Here is a 19,222-nt window from a genome sequence, read left to right on the forward strand (position 1 = left end):
TATTTACAACTTTTGAAACTATAATATTTCCTTTTTGACATAACTATAGAATTTGCATAGAACGTATAATAAAACAAGAATTCATGCACTACAGTATCAAGTTTTAAGATAATTTTGTATCACATTCATAATATATTATCAAAAATATTATTTTATCTTATATTTGTATGTATTAAAATTTATATATTCATAACATGCATATAACAGCCCAATTATGCAACTAATTCACAGGACTTTTTTGACTAAATGAGATGCGCTGTAACTAGTTTTTTAATTAAAGATTATTTTATAACAACAGACTTATACTGAATGCAGATGCTTACAACTCACATGTATACATATAATTTTATCATACCAAAACTATTATTTTTATTTAATAATGTATATATTTATTTCCAATAAAATAATGTATAACAAGTTTACAATGTACTATTAGTTAGTCAATTGAATTTTACTAGTTTCTTTATTTGATATCATTTCTATTAATTCCTTTTGAAGTGTTGTAGGTATTTCCAATGTGATTATGTCATCTTTATTTTTCAATATATTAGCTAATTTTAACAGGCATAGTTGTCGTAAGTCCATAGCTGGCATTTCAATTAAAACCCTTGTTCTTAATGGTACATTGATAGGATGTTTAAATTCAAGACGCCTATGTTCATCAGCCCAAGGTGTCGCAATGAATATTTCTCTTCCTGCAACAACCATACGACTCTTTGATATACATTCTCTAGAAATATCAAACAAAAGTTAACCTCGAACAGATAAGAAAGAAAATATGGATATTAGCAAACCTAAAAGTCCATGAATGTGTAGAAAATGTGTTTACATCTACAAATTTGTTTGGATCTAAAATACAGTAGGTTTGTTCTTTATTGTGAAAATTCATCCAATTTACTTCAATGCTATAGCAGGTGTTGTTTTGAAAACGTACATAAGCTGGTTTCCTTTGTGTAATGTCAAACTGATCACCCATTAAAGCCATTGTCGGTATAACATTGCTCCTTGAATTATATGAAAAAAGAATACTTAGACAATACATAATAATTTTAAATGTTTGGATTTTCAAATAAGAATTAACAATAAAATAGTTGTACAAGGCACAGAAATAAGAATCAAGGAATTTTATTGACTGTATTGAATTCCAACAAAACAATATAATCTTTGATTACAGAAAAACTAAAATTAAACATAATAAAAGTAGAAACTTATTTACTTGTTACAGATAAACATATAACTGGACTCTTATTTTTTAAGATTTTGATGTATAGATACTAAAAACTCAACTGTCATTATAAGAATGAGCGTAGCAAGGTATACGCAAGTACATCAGTATATCTAATCATTTAATAGATAATTATAGTTTATCTTCAAGTTTTCATTATGAAATATTAATATTTATGAACAGTTCACCAATATGAATTAAACTATGACAAAATATTGTCGTGATTTCAATACAATTGGGCAAACATAATTACTAACTACTAAATAGTAAAATAAATTTAAAAATGTAATCAATATTCAATACAAAAAATAATTAGAGCATAAACGACTACCGCAGACAAGTGAGAAGTGACTAGTGCAGTAGTGTATAGAAATTAGAAAAGTAATAAGCGAATACTATGAAAAAAAATAGCGACAACTTAGTACTTACTGTACTAAACTACCATCAACAGTACATGAAAATAAAGTAGAATAACATGAAACTAAATTAATATTTTTTACATGACTAATTAAATAGGTATGTCAGCAACTCGTGATACGCATGTCTGTGACGTAAGCATTTCTCCAACAGACTGAGTGGTGGAGTCTTCGTCGGCGGCGGCTATTTGCGGCATGGGCGGCGGTGGACCAATGAAAACAAGAGAAATGCCTACGTCACAGTTGTACATTGATGGGCGGAGGGTGGGTGCGCGATTTGTTTCTAAACCGGTAATATTGCTGACATACCTATTTAATTTTCATGAATTTTAAGATCTAAGAGTTATCATTTATCAGTTAGATTTATAATAGAAGTCTGTGATACTGTTATCCGCACGATTATAATATCAGACACGGTTTAACCCTAGATCACGGCCTTAGAATAGGCCGTGCCCTAGATTATATAATATGGATGGAGCCTTAGCATATTAAATCCATTTGATTAAATCAATAGAAAAAAACGTTGCCTATATCAGCGAATCGCCGAATTAGGTGGTCGGACTGCACATGTGCAACGCGACTTCTCGCATATTTATTCACAGATAACTATAATTGTACCTATGGATAATTATGCGAGGAGTTGCATTGCGCTTGCGCACATCGATCACCTAATTCGGTGACTCGTCGCTATATTGGCAAAAAAATCATACGCTGTGGCTCCATCCAGAGTATAGCCCGATGTGCAACCATTCTATCTAAAGAAGATAGATGTCCCATGACGGTTTAAGGGGGGGAAGGGGGACACATATTTATCCTCAATATATATTTTTTTGACATGTCTAATACAGTTAAAAAAAAAATTATGTAAGTAGGTAGGTATGTAAGTAAATTATTATTAATAATTATAAAATAAATTGTTCTTAATATTATATCACGAAAAATTACTATAAATAATGAACTATGTTTGCCAACAATTTTGTTTATTTGTTTTTTTTTTTCGAGCATTTCAGATTACCGATTTAATTATTTTGGTATCTAAAAAGGTAGTTATAAGAAAAAAAATATTTAGCTCTTGTAAAAATTATACAATAGTATAAAGTCGTTAATATGTAATGATACAATAATGAAGTTAAAGAGGTTAAAGGGTGCCCACTAAGTGTATGGTGTCCCGGGGCCACGGATTAATATACTGGATACCATGACAAATTAAATTAAATTTGTCATAGTGGATACGCAACGAACCTGTGGGCTGTAATTATTGAAGCCTGCACCTTCTCACGTTGCGGCATGACAACTATTTTTTTTTTTTTAGCGCTTTATAGGATTATTCTGATAGTTCATTTTTCTCTCGGTTAACACAACAAGCCTATAATGCGCTAGAAGACCTGCCGCAACGTGAGAAGCGGGCGGACTCAAAAAAATCATTGATAAGATGCATCGTTGCGTATCCAGTAGCCGTAATCCGTGCCCGGGGCCCAATTGATCCTTTGGCGCATGCAGACCGTATGCATTTCCCCACTTTATGCCATTTATCGTATGTCAAATACGTGGCGATGCTTGGGATCGTTTAAGTATGGGTCATGACTCATGGGAATCATTGGTCGATGGGCAACCATATTATCTATGAACGTGATCCGTGCCAAATACTATATTATAGTATTTGATCTAGCATAGACCTATAAAAGTATAAGCATTAAGCTAATAGGTCTACCGTCTATGGGATCTAAGTTTAGGGAGTTTACCACAGTGAATCACTGAATCTAGATAACGATGGGTATCAAGTATATAGTAGACAGTATATATCTGTGAACGTCACCTAAGCCAATGACCAATCATAGATTAAAGAATACTACCATGATCATAGATAATAAAGATGGATAGGACATAATGGTCTTATCAGCGATCTTCGAGGGGAACAATTGGGGCCAAATAAAGTAAACCTATCTCGAGTATCGACTATCAAACACGGCTATGGATAAAGAAGCCTCAATTGCCTTCCCCTCCGGGAACGCGGCCTCAAATATATTTAACATAGCCGTGGCCTATCCATATCTTTATTATCTATGACCATGATATAACTATGTAGCAACAAGGTATGCACGGAAGTACAGAACTTTTTAATGGTCAGATTAGGCACATGACGTAACGTAGCGTATAGTAATAATATTGTAATATTGTAATGGTGGTATTATTATATGGGTAAGCAAGTGATGGATGTTTACGACAGATTGGAATCAAAGTTCGAGTTTTGGCCATAGATATATTAAGACAACGTATTATACATATAGAACAAGTTAGAACAATATGCCTATGGTCTGGACATTTGCGACCGTACCATGTGCCATATTATTTGGTGAACGTTGAACGAACGAACTAGTTCACCCAAGTGAACGACTAGTCTCATCACTAACTCCATGACAAATTTGTCATGACTATTTCCACGGACTAAGATATATACAAATCATAGTCCGTGACTAATTCTAAGCACAGATTAAATGATCAAAGTGATCAAACGGCACCAGTGCACCACGGACTAAGATAATATCTACGGCACAGACGGTATGATAACTAATTGATAAGAAAATTAGGCACTATCAGTCATAATCATTTTTACCACGGAAGTTGTATATTTTTATTTGAAAACTATCATAACCACACGCCTGGTCCACCATGGCACCATCTGTAGTTCTGAGTTCTGTGCTTCTGTCATAACTCCTAACCTTAAATTTCCAATACTGAAGAACAAAAGACAATTTTTTCACTAATTGTAAAATACTGGACAAATTTACATGCGATTGAAATAAAAAATCATATTTGTGATGTTAAGATGTTATCACGCTCTAGAGAACTTCGAAACTTCGCTTATAAATGATAAAAATTTTAGTACGAAATATACAAAGGCAAAGACACGAGGTAGTGTCAAATATTGTGTTAACACTGAAAGCAAATCAATTTTTTTTATTAAATATTAAATTATTTTCACATCAAATTGATCCGTACGCACGAATTTAAAATAAAAATTTCGTTCAGCGGTGAAGTGAAATCCATGTACGTTGGAGTAATAAAATTAAGTTGTTTTACCGAAAGCAGTGTTTAATCAAATGCTGGGCGACGCCATTTTCCGCGCCCGGAGAGGGGTATCTATTGCTTGGAAATAAACACAAAATGGGTTCGTTGTTTTGAATACTCAAAAATCATTTTCTACTCAAATAATTAGTGGCAATCATATGCGATTTGTTTATAATTCAATTCTCTCGTATCTTATTAATTCATAGAAGATAAAATTGTATCCACAGGTACGCCTTTTCCTATATTGATTGGTTTTTGTTAGTTCTGATGGAAAATTATTTTTAATTACCTATATGATTATCGGCGACATTAAAGTAGTAAAATACTATTATAAATGTATATTCATATTTGAATGTTTTGAATGTAATATAAGAAATAGTAAAATTTGAATACTCATTTCGCTTGTGAGTAGTGACAAAGCTTAATGGATAAAAACAATAGATGAAGTATTGTTTTATTGTTCATTTTCTTATTTTTAAGTCGTAATACACTTAATGTTGTGATCATTAAATATTTCATGTTTACTCTACAATATACTTTCCCTCCAAATTCACCTATTCATTTATTTCATCGATTTATACTTAAATTTAAAGCTGTTTTGTTTTTGTTTATTAAAAATTAAATAGGTACTATGCTATTGTTGAATTTTGTTTTGATAAAATAAATAATTTTGTTCATTACTTACAAATCCCTAGTACTAACCACTTTTATAGAGTAATGCTTTTCATATTTACTATCCAATTATTTTGTATCTGATTTTGTATTATTTAATCAATAGTCAGTAGGTATATATATAGACAGTTACATAATTGTGAAAGAAAATTTTAATAATTCAAAATTGATTAAACCTTTTTCTTAAGTACTATTCTATCTTAAAAATATTGGAGTTACATTTGTTCAAGATTAAATTAGTTCATATAATAAACTAATATATAATGCTCTTACATCGTTGTACCTATGCTAATTTGTTCAATGTTTGTTTCATTTTTTTCAGCTTTCCAATGATTTTAAATGTACATTTGAAAATGAATATTCAATTATCTCTATGTTTAAATTACAAAGGTAATTATTATATGGTTTTCTAACCTTACTGAATTGTATTTGTTTGTTATATTGTTTATATGTATATCCTATTGCCAATAGAGATTTCCATTAATAAATAAATATAATGCTTAACTTTTTTTCAGATTAATTTACTCTATCAAATATTAGTTAATAAATGTTGATTCACGAAGATGGCCATGAGAAATAATTTGAATAGCACTTTCAAAACTAGCAGTTATAAACACGTGAAACGACCAAACGGTAAATACGGGAATTTGTCATTACATAGTGGGTTTAGTAAATGTGATATTTGTGGAAAAAATTTTCAAAGAATGAAGTTATTTGACCATATCAGGCAATCTCATCATCAATACTTTTGTTTAGTTTGCAAAGCTAGATTTAAAATACATAAAGACTTGATATGTCACTTACAAGATATTCATCAATTAGTAGCTTCGGAAAATCTTAACAAATCTCAAGATGTATTTTGTGATAATGTGAATAAAAGGTACTTTGCTCAGCCTCTACTTTCTTCTCGACTTCCAATTCCGTCTACTACAAATTCTCAATTTTTAAGTAGTAGTTCTGAAGATGATGAATTGAATGAACACTTAGATAACATAGATGTAATGGACGTGGTTTTGGGTACTAAAAATTGTGAACAACGTAAAGATGAATTGGAAATAAGTGTTATTATTGATGACATTATAAAATATGTTATAGATGATGTTAAAGCTGATGACCTTTTTGAAAGCACATTACAAGACTTAAGTTGTTCTGATATATCGGTGACTGATGAATTTGATAACAAAACTCTTAAAACATTAGGTGCTTCAGAAGAAGACAATTATACACATTATTTTATGTCTCAAACAAATTGTGACAATAGTCTGTCTGCAAATATAAATTTTTCGGAAAATGATGAGTTGTCAACTAACACATTAACCCAATCTCCAATCACTATGGATTTGATATCTGTACAAACATTACAAAATCTTGAAGAAGAATTTAAACTTGGAATTAAAAATATGTCTACAGTTTTATCAGAAAAAAGTCCATGGGTAAATGGACCAGAAGCACTACAAAATATTAATCACTCAACAGAGAATGATAATCTTCTTGTTATGGCTCTAACTCTAGATCATAAATTGACAGATATGAATATAAATGTAATACTTAAAGAATGCATTAGAACTTCATGTTTAACTTGTGTATACTGTCACAATTCAACTTCTATTGCTGTGAATGGTAAACAACTAGCACTGCATATGATAGAAAAACATCGCTTTATGACTGTAAAAAATGAATCTTCTGAAGATGTTGCTAATATATTAAAATCAAATTTAAATGCTTTAGAAAATGTTTATTTAAACTCTGAAAACTATGACTCTACCGATGATTTAAGTCATACACCATTTAATAATACTTTCTATTGTTTCAACTGTCAATTTACATCAAAACAAATGAAAGAAGTAAACTCTCATAAACGTAGTGTTCATTCAAGAAAAACTTATGACTGTATAATGTGTAAAATAACTTTTTCCAATTATGGAGAACTGCATTGTCATTTATGTCCGGGTGTGGATCTTGGAGTTTGGCAAAATTTATCATTTAGATGCTTATTTTGTGGCCAGGGTGAGATTCCATCTGCATTTCGATGTATGGTTCATTTAAGAAAAGCTCATAATGCATGTGATTATTGTTTGGAAACATTCTCCAATCAACAAAGTTTAGCATTGCATGTTAATAAACATAAAATGAGGCATATGTGTTTGAAATGTAACATTACTTATCTTAGTAAGAAGGATATTTTTGAGCATATGTTTTGGAAGCATAATAGGGACAGCAAAGAATGTAAATCATGTTTAACAAAAAAATGGCCTTATACATATCATTTTTGTGTTCCACCTGCTATGTTCACATGTGATGAATGTAGAAGAACTTTTTCCAATGCTTTATTATTAAGAGTACATGAAAGATGGCACTCTGGAAATGTTCCATATGAATGTACTACTTGTTCTAATAAATTTATTTCAAAAAAGTTACTTAAGAAACATGAATTAATTCATAAAGAAGTAATATCTCCTGTAAAAAAGAAAAAAAAGAAGAAGAAAAAAGGATTTGACTATAATCTTCCTCCACTAAATCTTTCTTCTGATAGTGATACAGAGAAAACTCCTCGTCATAAACCTGAAAAATATTTAAAATCGCCAAGTCCAAGTGGTAATTATTGGGATTATGTTAGTAAACAAAAAAAAGAATTGGTTCATATTGCATTACTAGATCATGACTATACTTTATTATCTGCAACTAGTCAATCTGAATTAATAAAATCTCCTCCATATCCAGATGAATTAGCAGCTATTGTAAATGGTAGTGAAAATATATTAAATAACTCTTTTAATATTTCTTGTCAAAGATCATCATGTTCGTCACACTGTAATTCATCATCTTCATCTAGTTCATGTGGGTCAAATTGTTCATGTTCTTCATCATGTTCTTCATCGTGTGACTCTGATAAGGAAGAAAAGAAAAAACCAATTATTGAAAGTCCAAAAAAAACACAAAAAAAAGAAAAAAGAAAAAAAAATCAAAGTTTTAAGTGCCAAAAAAATAGCCAATTTCAATTTATGTGCATTAGAATCTGATTTGGAAACCGAGTTTTCAAGTACAGATAATGAAGAATATTATGATATTAATCCAGTCCCTTTGCATCCTGAAGTAAATAATAAAGAAATAATACAATCAAAGCAAGTAAATCTTATGGAAAATACTGTAATTTTACCTAAAGTGAACAGTACATTAATACCTTGCATAACTTTACCAAATGATAACAGTTTTAAATTATCTAACCCTCATCAATGTACAAACATTGAATCTCAATTATTAAATAATAGTGAATCCATTGGTTTACCGAATAATGAATTTAAAATAGCTGATGAATATGAACTATATAGTAGTAATTATTCATCATCTATAAATAATATATCTCCACCATTCAATAATTTTTTATTACCTAATGAAGATAGGGAATGTATTGGGAATAACTTAAACAAAAATCCAGTTACTATATGCAATGGCAATAATAATTTACATAGTATAAAAGATGAATTAAATTTGAGTTTAAGTCATGGTCAAAAAGTTGTACACAATTATTTTACACCACAGAAAACAAGAAAACGTCTCCATTCTTCATCACCTACAAAACGACAAACAAAACGTAAATTAAAAATTAAGGCGTCCAAAGAAACTCCTGTGTTATCAAAAGTAGTAGCAAGCATTCCTTCACCACTTTCAATTAACTCTTCTTATTCGACATGTTCACCTAATTTATCCAGAAGCCCTATGATGTCAAACGATACTCGTCAGTCTAAACGGCAACCGAAAAAAAGAAAATTTTTTGGTTATGAGAGTAGTGATGAAGAAAAACTACATAATGGAGATTCATCTTTTTTAGTTCAGCCATTATCTCTTCATATTCCATCTGTGACAAAAAAGAAGCAAAAACGGAAACTTAAACCAGTATCACCTCTTCAACATCAACATACAACTACTAAATTGACACAATCTCATCAATCAAGACCTATAGTAGATGTTCGAATAAGTAAAACTGTTATACCCCCTGATGTTACTAATAATACTGACAGTGATTCTGGAAATTTAGTAATTGAACTTCCTAAGTTTGTAGAACAGAAAGCAGTACAGAGCACAGAGAGATTATATTGTCACTGTAGGTGCCCATACGATGAAGTTTCTGAAATGATAGCATGCGATAATCCTAATTGTCGTGTTGAATGGTTCCATTTTGATTGTGTTGGTATCACAGTTGCCCCAAAAGGTAATTGGTACTGTCCAGATTGTCGTTGATTAATATTAATTCTAAAATACTTTTATATTCATTAAAACCAATGTACTCCATCTTCTTTGTTACATTTTTTTACACATTTGTTATACATTTAAGTAACTTTGTACAAAAAAAAAATGGTATTGTTCTTGTAAATGTATTTTTGGCTTTTTATCATGCAAAGCTGGAAATCTAATAATGTTACAAAAAATTTTATATATATTGACATAAATTACAATGTAATGTATTTAAATGTATACTTATGTATTTAAATGTATACTTATGTATATTTCTTTTTATTTATTTATTCTTTTTTGTAACAAAATATTCCTAAATTGTTGAATGATGTTTGATAGTTTTTTTTATTTATAAAAAAAAATATTGTAATATATACACAGGTAAATAATATGGTCCTTTTTTAAAATTAATTTACCACAAGTATTCCAATAAGCTTAGTTTATATTATTCTTAGTAATATAACATGTACAAATACCAAAAACTCTGTAATTTTAATTTATTAAATTTGAAATCATATTTTTGTTTATTAAGAAAATGATATTGTATTTAGAAACATATTCTTCTCTATTGATAAATTCCGTGTATTTTTATTTATTTATTTATTTTCTTTTTTTTTTTGTATTTTCTTAATTTACTTTTTAGATAAGTTACTTTTTTCCAATTAAACCCAAACCTATAAATGTGTGACTATTTGAAATATGTTATAAAAAGTAATATATGTAAACTTATCTGAAAAGGCTAAAATTAAAAACTCAACTAGAAATACAATCAGAGTTTTTTCACTTAATAGGTGTTTTCCAACCTTTATTATTCCTTATTTATACTATTTTGTAGACATAAGAAATTTTCAATTTTTATTAGTTTTCAAAACTAGAAAATTGAATACTTACTAGGTTCTTCATAAGTTGTTATTAGTGTAATTTAAAAACAGTAGAGCATAAGTCACAATAATTTTTAGCATCCCAAGTTAGAATTTTGCAAAATTTGTCAAAATCACAAACATTTTCAAATTAATTTGAGTTAAAAAGTCATAAAAACTTTTCTCTCTTTATCTAAGAATGAAAATTGAATGCATGATTCCAAGATTTAATCTAGTTACTACCTAATAAGCCTATGAAAGACCAACTTCGCTCATAACATTTTTTGTATACCATGATTTTATATCTTCGAATACAAATTTAACACATCCAAAAAACTTTTTGCTCAGTCGATAAGTTTGAAAATTTAATACAAGGTTCCTCATAAGTTTTTCATATGTAATTTAAAAAATAACATAGAGTGAATATGTTTAATAAGCTCTGCTGTACATTAGGTGTCGTGTAGAGCACTGTAATAGATGTCGTAGGCCATATGGAAAATTAGTTCTTTTGCAAAAAGACTAGGCTGTTTGCATTGGGGTAGCTTGTTTGCGCACTACTAATTATTATACAAACGGTCTGCTGTTTTTCAGGTTTATTGCATACAGATTAACAGCAGTTAAGCTTTTTAAGAAATACAATCATATATATTTTATATTATTTTAAGACTTATTTATAATAACACTGTAATTACATTATTTTTCCGACCAACTCATCTATTTGTTTTGCATGATGTATTGTATGCGTAACATGTAAACTGAATAAGTATAAGAGTAAATTTATCACTTCTACAAAAAAAAGAAAATAGAATTATTATAACATGTAAACTGATCTACTTCGATCAATGGCAAGTATCAGTGAAGTTTAGATTATTTTAAAGCTTTTGATCATTGTATTACTAGTTTTATTTTATATTACTAACAAAAAAGAAAATATGTAAAATATTAAATTATATTGAAATATTACAAAAAATATTAGATTACACCACGACACAACTTGTTTATAAAGCCAAACCGTGTATCAATTTGGTAAATTTAAATTTTTTTCACAACTGCCAATTATATTTTGAGAGTTTAATGATCCACCAACTGCTTTTGGAATATTGACTATGACATAATTTCCAACTTCAATTATTATAATTTATAACTAATTTCTTATAGCTAGCTTTTATCATTTTTTCTGTAGATTTTTTTACCTTTCAAAAGGCCCTTAGGTACTCTTTCTTTCTGCATTTCTTTTTTCTTTTACACATGTCACATTATGAGTCTCTCAAAGATTCTTTGTTTGTGATAGACAGATAGACTCTTATTATAATTGTCGTTAGTTTTTTCTTTATCTTTTTCACCAACTTCTTCTTTGTGACTATCTACTTCATCAGAGGCATATTACAATTTTGGCACCCCTTTTTTTCTCAGTTTCCTTTTACTCGTTATCACAAAATACTTTTAAGCCCCCTCTAATTATAAAATTTACTTTTTCTCTCCGTTAAAAGTGATATGTAAAAATGTATATTTTTCCGCTTATTGCACGCACTTATCCACTAGTTTAGAGAACACTCTTATTTTACCATTACCACTTCATTTATTCCTGATAAAAAAAATAAACCTTTAAAATTAAATAAAACAAATCATAATTTTAGATTTAAGCTTTTTTTCTAAATTGTACATATCACAAGATAATACAGTACATTATATTATAGAAATATGTATAGACATTTAAAAGATATAATAAGAAAAGATACAGGTTATCACTTATATAATTTCTCAACAAATCCAATAAAATTAAAAAATAAATAATAATTTTTTTTTATTACTTCATTTTGAAAAAATTTAAAATCTAGCTACGGTGCCCCCAGAATTTTGAGCCCTGGGGAAATTTCCCCCGTCGCCTCATCCTAAATACGCCACTGACAGTATTGATTAGCTCATAAATATTGTTCTGATATATATAATCGACTGTAAGATATATCATTAGGTAAATTTTTGCTAGAAAGTCCTAATTTGCTTTACTTCCAAATAATGCTTTATAAGGGCTTCTGCTAATTATACTATATTTTGAGCAATTTTTTTGCAATTGTACAAAATAACACCCCTCTCCGGCATTCCGATCAGTGCTTTGATTGTCTATCATCCATGCCCTCAGCATGTTCTACGTCTTGATTACAGCGCTCTAAACTTCCTTGAGATTGTGGGTAACGAGGCTTTCAATAAATAATGTTATGCTTGGGCCACAAATCTTTAAAATAGCCGGTTGTAATGTACTAAATATGTAATAAATAGCAGGGCTTTGCACCCGAACGTAACCCGAAACCCGAATTAACCCAAATAAATAGCATAACACCAAACCCGTACATAAAATACCGATTGAAAAAATTAACACCCAAAACCCGAATTTCCATTTGGGTTTACCGGAAACCTAAATTATTAAAAATTAAGTGGCATATCAATTTGTATGTATTTTTTCAACTTACGCGACTAAGAAGATAAGAAGATAGTAGTGTAAGTGTGTAACAGATAACTCAATTTTTTTTTGTAACTTACAAAATTATTAATTAAAAAGTAAAAAAGACCTTGATGCTAGATGATTGTTTTATTTTATTTCACAATATTGAATAATAGACAATAGTAATTATGTTATCTAACATTTTTAATCAAAAATAAATATAACGAAAATATGTTTAGTTAAAAATGAAAATATGTAATAATAGCGAGGACTCTTCTGTAGAAAAAGGACTGAGTAGTAAGCAAGACTGAGCATTAACGAGTTCAAAGTTAAAATTATGTTAATTAACTCGTTATTTTTTTTTCAAATCAACTTTTAACTTAATAAGTTACTTTTTTCAAGATTAACGTGTTAACTTCAAGTTAATTTTATTTCAAAAATATCTAAATTAAGTTAATTTTCGTCCGAAGAATATAATTCCTAACCTTTTAGGACAGTAAAAATGCTTGGATTTTCTTCAACAGTAACTTTTCTGATAGGAAAGTGAATCTAGTTGGTACTTTGGGGGGTCAAAAGTAAAAATTTCCCAGTAGTTTTCAAAAGCGACTTGAAAAACAAAAGAAAAATTAAGGAAAAACGGGAATTTTTACGCAAAATCTGTTATTGAGAAAATCGATTTTGGTTTTTGGTGTAACTCTAAAACAAATGACCGTAGGGACATGAAATTTTGACTGAATGTTTATAATTGCATTTCCTATACACCATAACATTTTCCAAATATTTTGATTTATTTTAAGCTGTTTACGGACATTGTCAATTTCCATTTTTTTTAGTTTTTTTTTCTATAAATATCAATAAAATGTTATCTGTTGAGTAAAAAAGCTTGAAAATTTAATAGAAGGCTCCTACTATATTGTTACAATTACATTTGAAAAATATTCAAAATCCTTAGTCACTTTTTTTTTTTATAAGCATTTAAAGTTCAAATCTTGATAAAATACGGAAAAATCACGAAAATTAGCAAATTATTTTAAGGTGAGGATTCATAAAAATTTTTCTTTCTAAATCTAAGATTTGAAAATGTAGTACTTTTAACTTTTATGGCTAAGGATTGAAAATTGAAAACAAGGCTCCACGTAAATAGGTTATATATAAATTACTTTATTCAAGATAATATCATCAAATATACTTGGTAATATCATAGGCTGACTGACCGTTTTCGCTCAGAATCCTTTTTTTTATACAATGATATTATATCATTGTATTTAAATTTAACACCATCCATTACAGTGACCCACTTGTAACCTACTGTACAGCAGAGCGACATCCACTTACCCACCTATTTAAATATTATGTTTAATCTTTGACTATTTTATATTGAAAAAAAAATTACTGTTGCGACTTCCAATTATTATCCTATTGACAATATTATGATTCAATATTTATTAGATGTTTGAGTGTTGGCGCCTGGCGGAGTTTTTCAGAAGTTGTCATTATTATTAGTTATGATTGGTTTAGTATTTAGTCGTAACTTGTTTATTGTCTTTCAAAAATGTAAAATATCATATTAACACGAGTAATAAATTAGTAATTACCACGAAATAATAAATATTAAATTATAATTAGGTATGAGTCGATAAATATAATTATGAATGGTATAAAAAAAGGTTAGGTTAACTGTAGGTTTTTAGAATAACTTTTTTCTTATTTTAACGCGGATATTTCTCTCTTAATTGTTCTTTTCTATAAGAATAGTTATTTATTAATATCAGTTTAATAGACACTAATTACTTAATAATAGCAACTGTCGTTAATTTAAAAACAGAAATACGTAAAAATTATATTTTGTACTCCCGTATTTTAATTAACAACTAAAAAAAGGTATACTTCTGGAAATATATTTTCTATTATCTAATTTTCATGCAAACATTTTTATGCATCATAACGTTCTGTAAAGTTGTGTTCTATTATATTCCATTTTGGAATTATACACTTAGCAGAATTTCCGCAATATTGATTTCTGTATATTTAAGAATTAAGTTGGTAATCGGTCAAAAAGTCTGGAATGAAAAAAGTTGGACAAAAAGTCCGGATTCATTTTTTGATTGCCAGACAAAAAGTCCGAAAATACAAAATTGTCTATTAAATTTATAATTATAATATATCTAATACTATTTATGTTATATGTATTATATACATGTGATATTATATTATAGTCAGTTCATATATAATAAATATTTATTTAAAAAATGTAATTGTTGTACTTTTATTATTTTATTATATTATTGTATTTTTTTTAATATTTTATTATTTCTTATTATTTCTTATACCTAACAAAAATATAACGGAAATCTACTATAGTTTGGTAGGTACCTAGGTACCTATATATTATGGCTATATCTATCTAATGTTTATCGCGGCAGTATGTCTACAGTTTATCTACCATAAGATTTTACCTACATACTATAATAACGATAATCAATATTGTTACCACGATTTTAATATAAATCTAGATAATATATTATATAGGTTATAGGTACCGATATAGTATCATGTACATTTATCTCATTGATATAATCGATTTCATGAGGACGTAGCGTACGTGAATTATAAATTGAATTTGTCACTCAGTCAGTGTATCCCGTGACGCTATTTAGTTGAGATGGAGGTTTTTGTAATAAAAGAAAATAAAAAATTATTTTTAACGGATGTGCATATACGGTTCATCATAATCTAGTTTCAAGTATTCGTTGGAAATGTTCCAATAAAATTTCAAAAAAATGTCCGGGCATTTTAGTAACTTTCAATGGTAAGCTTAAAAAAATTTAAAAAATTATATTTTATATTTTTAATAAAACACGTTTAAACATTTCATTAGATTATAAAAATCCAACAATTGAGGTTGAACATTCACATGCTGGTGATGAGAATTTAGAAACAGTCAAAAAAGCCAAGGCTAAATGTTAAAACGGGTTTCAACATTTTCAACGTCAACTCCTTTACAAATTTTCGCTGAAGTAATAAATCTGGTGCCAGAGCAGGGCTTTAACATCTTTCGCAAATGAAGAAAGAACCAAAAGAATGGTCCGGGATCGAATGAGCGAATAATAATTTTTTCATTGGATGAAGGATTAGTTCATTTTTACTTGGTTCTGCGATGGTAACTTTAAATTATGTCCCGAATTTTTTTTGCAATTATATGTTATTAAAGACATTAGAGTTAAAAAGTTTGACAAATTTATTACCCCAAATTTTAAATTACTTAAAAAAAAATTTGTAGTACCTATGAAGAAATGTTCACTGCAATATTCAATAGATGTTCCGAAAATAATGTTTATCCCAAACTTAAGATAATGAACATGGACTTTGAACAAGCTGTTATTAAAGAAGCAAAAACAGTTATTGGGGAACATTTGATGATAGAAGGTTGTTTTTATCATTTGTGCCAAAGCACTCATAGAAAGTTACAAGAGTTAGGATTACAAAATAAATACGATTATGACCTGTCTAGCCATTATTGTAGTATGATCCATAGCTTTTTTACCGGTTTTTTTGTTTGTTGCTTAATAAATTTCGTGAGAAAGTGGGGGTAGATAGAGCTAAAATAGCAATACATGATATAGAACCCGTAAGAAAAAAAAACATGGATCAGAAAAAAATGTAAAATTACAATATTTATGTATGAAGATTGTTAATAACGAGCTAACAATAGCAGAATTTTTAAATAGGATAGGTCATTGCTTAAGAAAACGGAATGTGGATTAAATTATTATTGTTATTATAACTGTAGGCTAAATTTTTTAAAACGTATAATTTTTTTTAGAAATATTACTATTGTATTGACATCGACAATCATTTCTATATTACTCTATGGTCCGTCAAAGGTACGGTTGTAGGTATATCTTAAACCGTCGTGGTCAAAGGTGTATTGATATCAATATTGGGTCGACCCACGGACTAAGAAATTATATATTATATTCCGTGGACGGACCCATGCCTTAAGTACTTTAAGTATAAGGTTTATGGTCCCAGCATGCCACTATGCAAGTGCCAAGTAGATTGTAGAATGAAGTTGAACTTTAGCTTTTGGGTCTAGAGAAAAAAACGGGTATATTGTGGTATATAAAATTATTGTTGTGGCAACACTGCGGAGTTTTGCTGTAGTGATTGTATTGCGGCAATGATAATATGGACTCGGTAATTTTCTCCCGTTTTTCTCTCTTATATTATACTTATCTATGTTCCAGACCCAATATTAATTAGGCTTTAGAGTTTAACCCAGAATATCTACGTTTGTTTATTAGATATTAATTATTTGTTTAATAAGTAATAACATTTTAGTGACTTAAAAATGCATTTGTTTGTACGTGGTCAAAATGTACATGCTTTGGAATGTCAAGGATTTGAGAATATTTCACAGATCAAGGTAAATTTTGCGTGTTTATTATGTCCGGATTATATTATGTTGTCATGTGTTATGCTCATGACTTTTGATTAAGTTTTGTCCAAAACCATTAATTTATTATCGATATACACTATTTTTATTTTTATATTCAATATTTTCTCAACTTTTGAGTATTATATTACACAATTGAGCACAAGACTTGTTCAGTATCTACCACACCAGCTACTTAAACAAATTATCCCAAATTGTTTTGTATCGTACTTGAAAAATCCGTTAATTATGTTTTGGACCTCAACATATAGAGCTGGATTCACAGCAACGTTATATGCATCACTTTGGGTAAACGGGTTTGCAAAAATTGTCTTTCCCTTAAGGCCCCCATACACGATCGAACATTTTGTGCAACAATTTTCAAATCACACTAAACCACGCTCAAAATATTTTTGGGCCTTTGTGCACTGATATAAGGATCAACATGAGATTTGTTTGCTTGAATTATGTTATTAAAAAAATAATAATATTGCTCTATCCATGTATTACATTATAATGTAAGATATACCATGTACTAAATATTTTGAGAAAAATATAGGACTATAGACGTAACGGTTTCAGTTAGATACTTAAATATTATCAGTGGGTCTTCAACTTGTATTGATCACATTCTTCTATTTAATATTAATGATTTTGATAATATAATTGGGTATGTATGTCAAAGAATAACTGACCATAATAGTACAATCATATCTTTAAATAAAACAATAATATTTCTAATATAAAAAAATTGCATAGGTATATGGTATACTTTTTAATAAACTTATTTATCAATATATTAGCTGAATAACCCGGCGTTGCCCGGGAAAATAATGGTGATTACTAGGCGATGATGAATCACTCAGGACAAGTCATTTTCTGTATAGAGATTGATATTTTATTATAGTGAAATTACATTTTAATACAGAATTAATAACTTTATTATAACAATTAGAACAAATTGGCTGCTTTGGAAGATATTGAAGAAAATTTAATTTCATTATATAATCAAGGTCAACCACTTAATGACAACCAAATTGTTGGAGAATTAAACAACTTCAATATTGATTTCATTGTTCCATTGCTTGGAGGTAAATAGTTTTATTTTTATTTTACTTAAAAAATATAAAGTTTTAAATTTAATTAATTAATTTAGGCAAAGTTCACGGATCCCTGGCTCGTGCTGGTAAAGTTAAGGGACAAACTCCAAAAGTTGAGAAAGTTGAAAAGAAAAAGAAGAAGAAAACTGGACGATCAAAGAGACGTATTCAGTACAATAGACGTTTTGTAAATGTTGTTCAGACTTTCGGACGCAGGAGAGGGCCAAATGCCAACTCTTAAATTGTATTGCTCTTCATATATTTTAAATAAATAATGTGGTAACAATTTGAGATTTATTTATTTTTCAATGAATATAATCGTTGTATACATATTTAGAAAAGATAGTTCAAAAGTAGTTATATCAATATTCAATATAATGGAGAAATGTATTATTTTTCTTTTTCTCTGAATAATGAATATTGAAAACCTACAAATTTTGAATATATTTTAAGACTAAGGTCTGTTTAAAATTTTAAACCTTATGTCAATCTTGGTTTTTTTTATTTATGAATTTACTGTTGACTTTTAAATGTTTACATCTCCACTTTAATTGTGCAATAGCATGCCAGATGGATTACCAAAACCTAATATGGCCTTTGACATTTTTAAAGATATTACATTTATTTTTGTGGTGCGTAGAAATATATATTGGTAACTATATAATTGGTTAGTGACCTCCAAGAAACAACCAGAACTGCAGATTGAAAATGTCTGTTCTACAACACTTAAAAGTATATTTGTTTTAACAATATGAAATAATTGCATGGCCTC

General features: G+C 28.8%; 3 protein-coding genes across 6 annotated transcripts; 2 read left to right on the plus strand and 1 right to left on the minus strand.

Moving 5' to 3' along the window:
* Positions 1-66: 66 nt before the first annotated feature.
* On the minus strand, positions 67-1,813 carry LOC132948163 (protein Vhl). 4 transcript variants are annotated; one of them, XM_061018515.1, is made up of 3 exons: positions 1,655-1,813; positions 795-1,004; positions 67-730 (listed from the first exon to the last, which is right to left on the minus strand). In XM_061018515.1, exons 2-3 carry the CDS (start codon positions 983-985, stop codon positions 433-435), a joined length of 489 nt encoding a protein of 162 aa, XP_060874498.1. In that variant the 5' UTR covers positions 986-1,004; positions 1,655-1,813; the 3' UTR covers positions 67-432. The 4 variants fall into 4 exon arrangements, with proteins under 4 accessions (XP_060874498.1, XP_060874497.1, XP_060874499.1 ...); XM_061018514.1 differs by having other exon boundaries at positions 1,726-1,775; XM_061018516.1 differs by lacking the exon at positions 1,655-1,813 and adding an exon at positions 1,288-1,648.
* A 2,987-nt stretch (positions 1,814-4,800) lies between these two features.
* On the plus strand, positions 4,801-10,351 carry LOC132948866 (uncharacterized). The gene is given in 4 exon segments (XM_061019543.1): positions 4,801-4,937; positions 5,705-5,772; positions 5,898-8,309; positions 8,311-10,351. Coding segments are annotated over 2 exon segments (3,675 nt in total). The 5' UTR covers positions 4,801-4,937; positions 5,705-5,772; positions 5,898-5,945; the 3' UTR covers positions 9,622-10,351.
* A 6,769-nt stretch (positions 10,352-17,120) lies between these two features.
* On the plus strand, positions 17,121-18,736 carry LOC132948589 (ubiquitin-like FUBI-ribosomal protein eS30 fusion protein). Its single transcript, XM_061019121.1, has 3 exons — positions 17,121-17,341; positions 18,306-18,441; positions 18,507-18,736. Exons 1-3 carry the CDS (start codon positions 17,267-17,269, stop codon positions 18,689-18,691), a joined length of 396 nt encoding a protein of 131 aa, XP_060875104.1. The 5' UTR covers positions 17,121-17,266; the 3' UTR covers positions 18,692-18,736.
* Positions 18,737-19,222: the final 486 nt, after the last annotated feature.

The sequence above is a fragment of the Metopolophium dirhodum genome, chromosome 7, assembly GCF_019925205.1.
Source record: "Metopolophium dirhodum isolate CAU chromosome 7, ASM1992520v1, whole genome shotgun sequence".
Lineage (NCBI taxonomy): Eukaryota > Metazoa > Arthropoda > Insecta > Hemiptera > Aphididae > Metopolophium > Metopolophium dirhodum.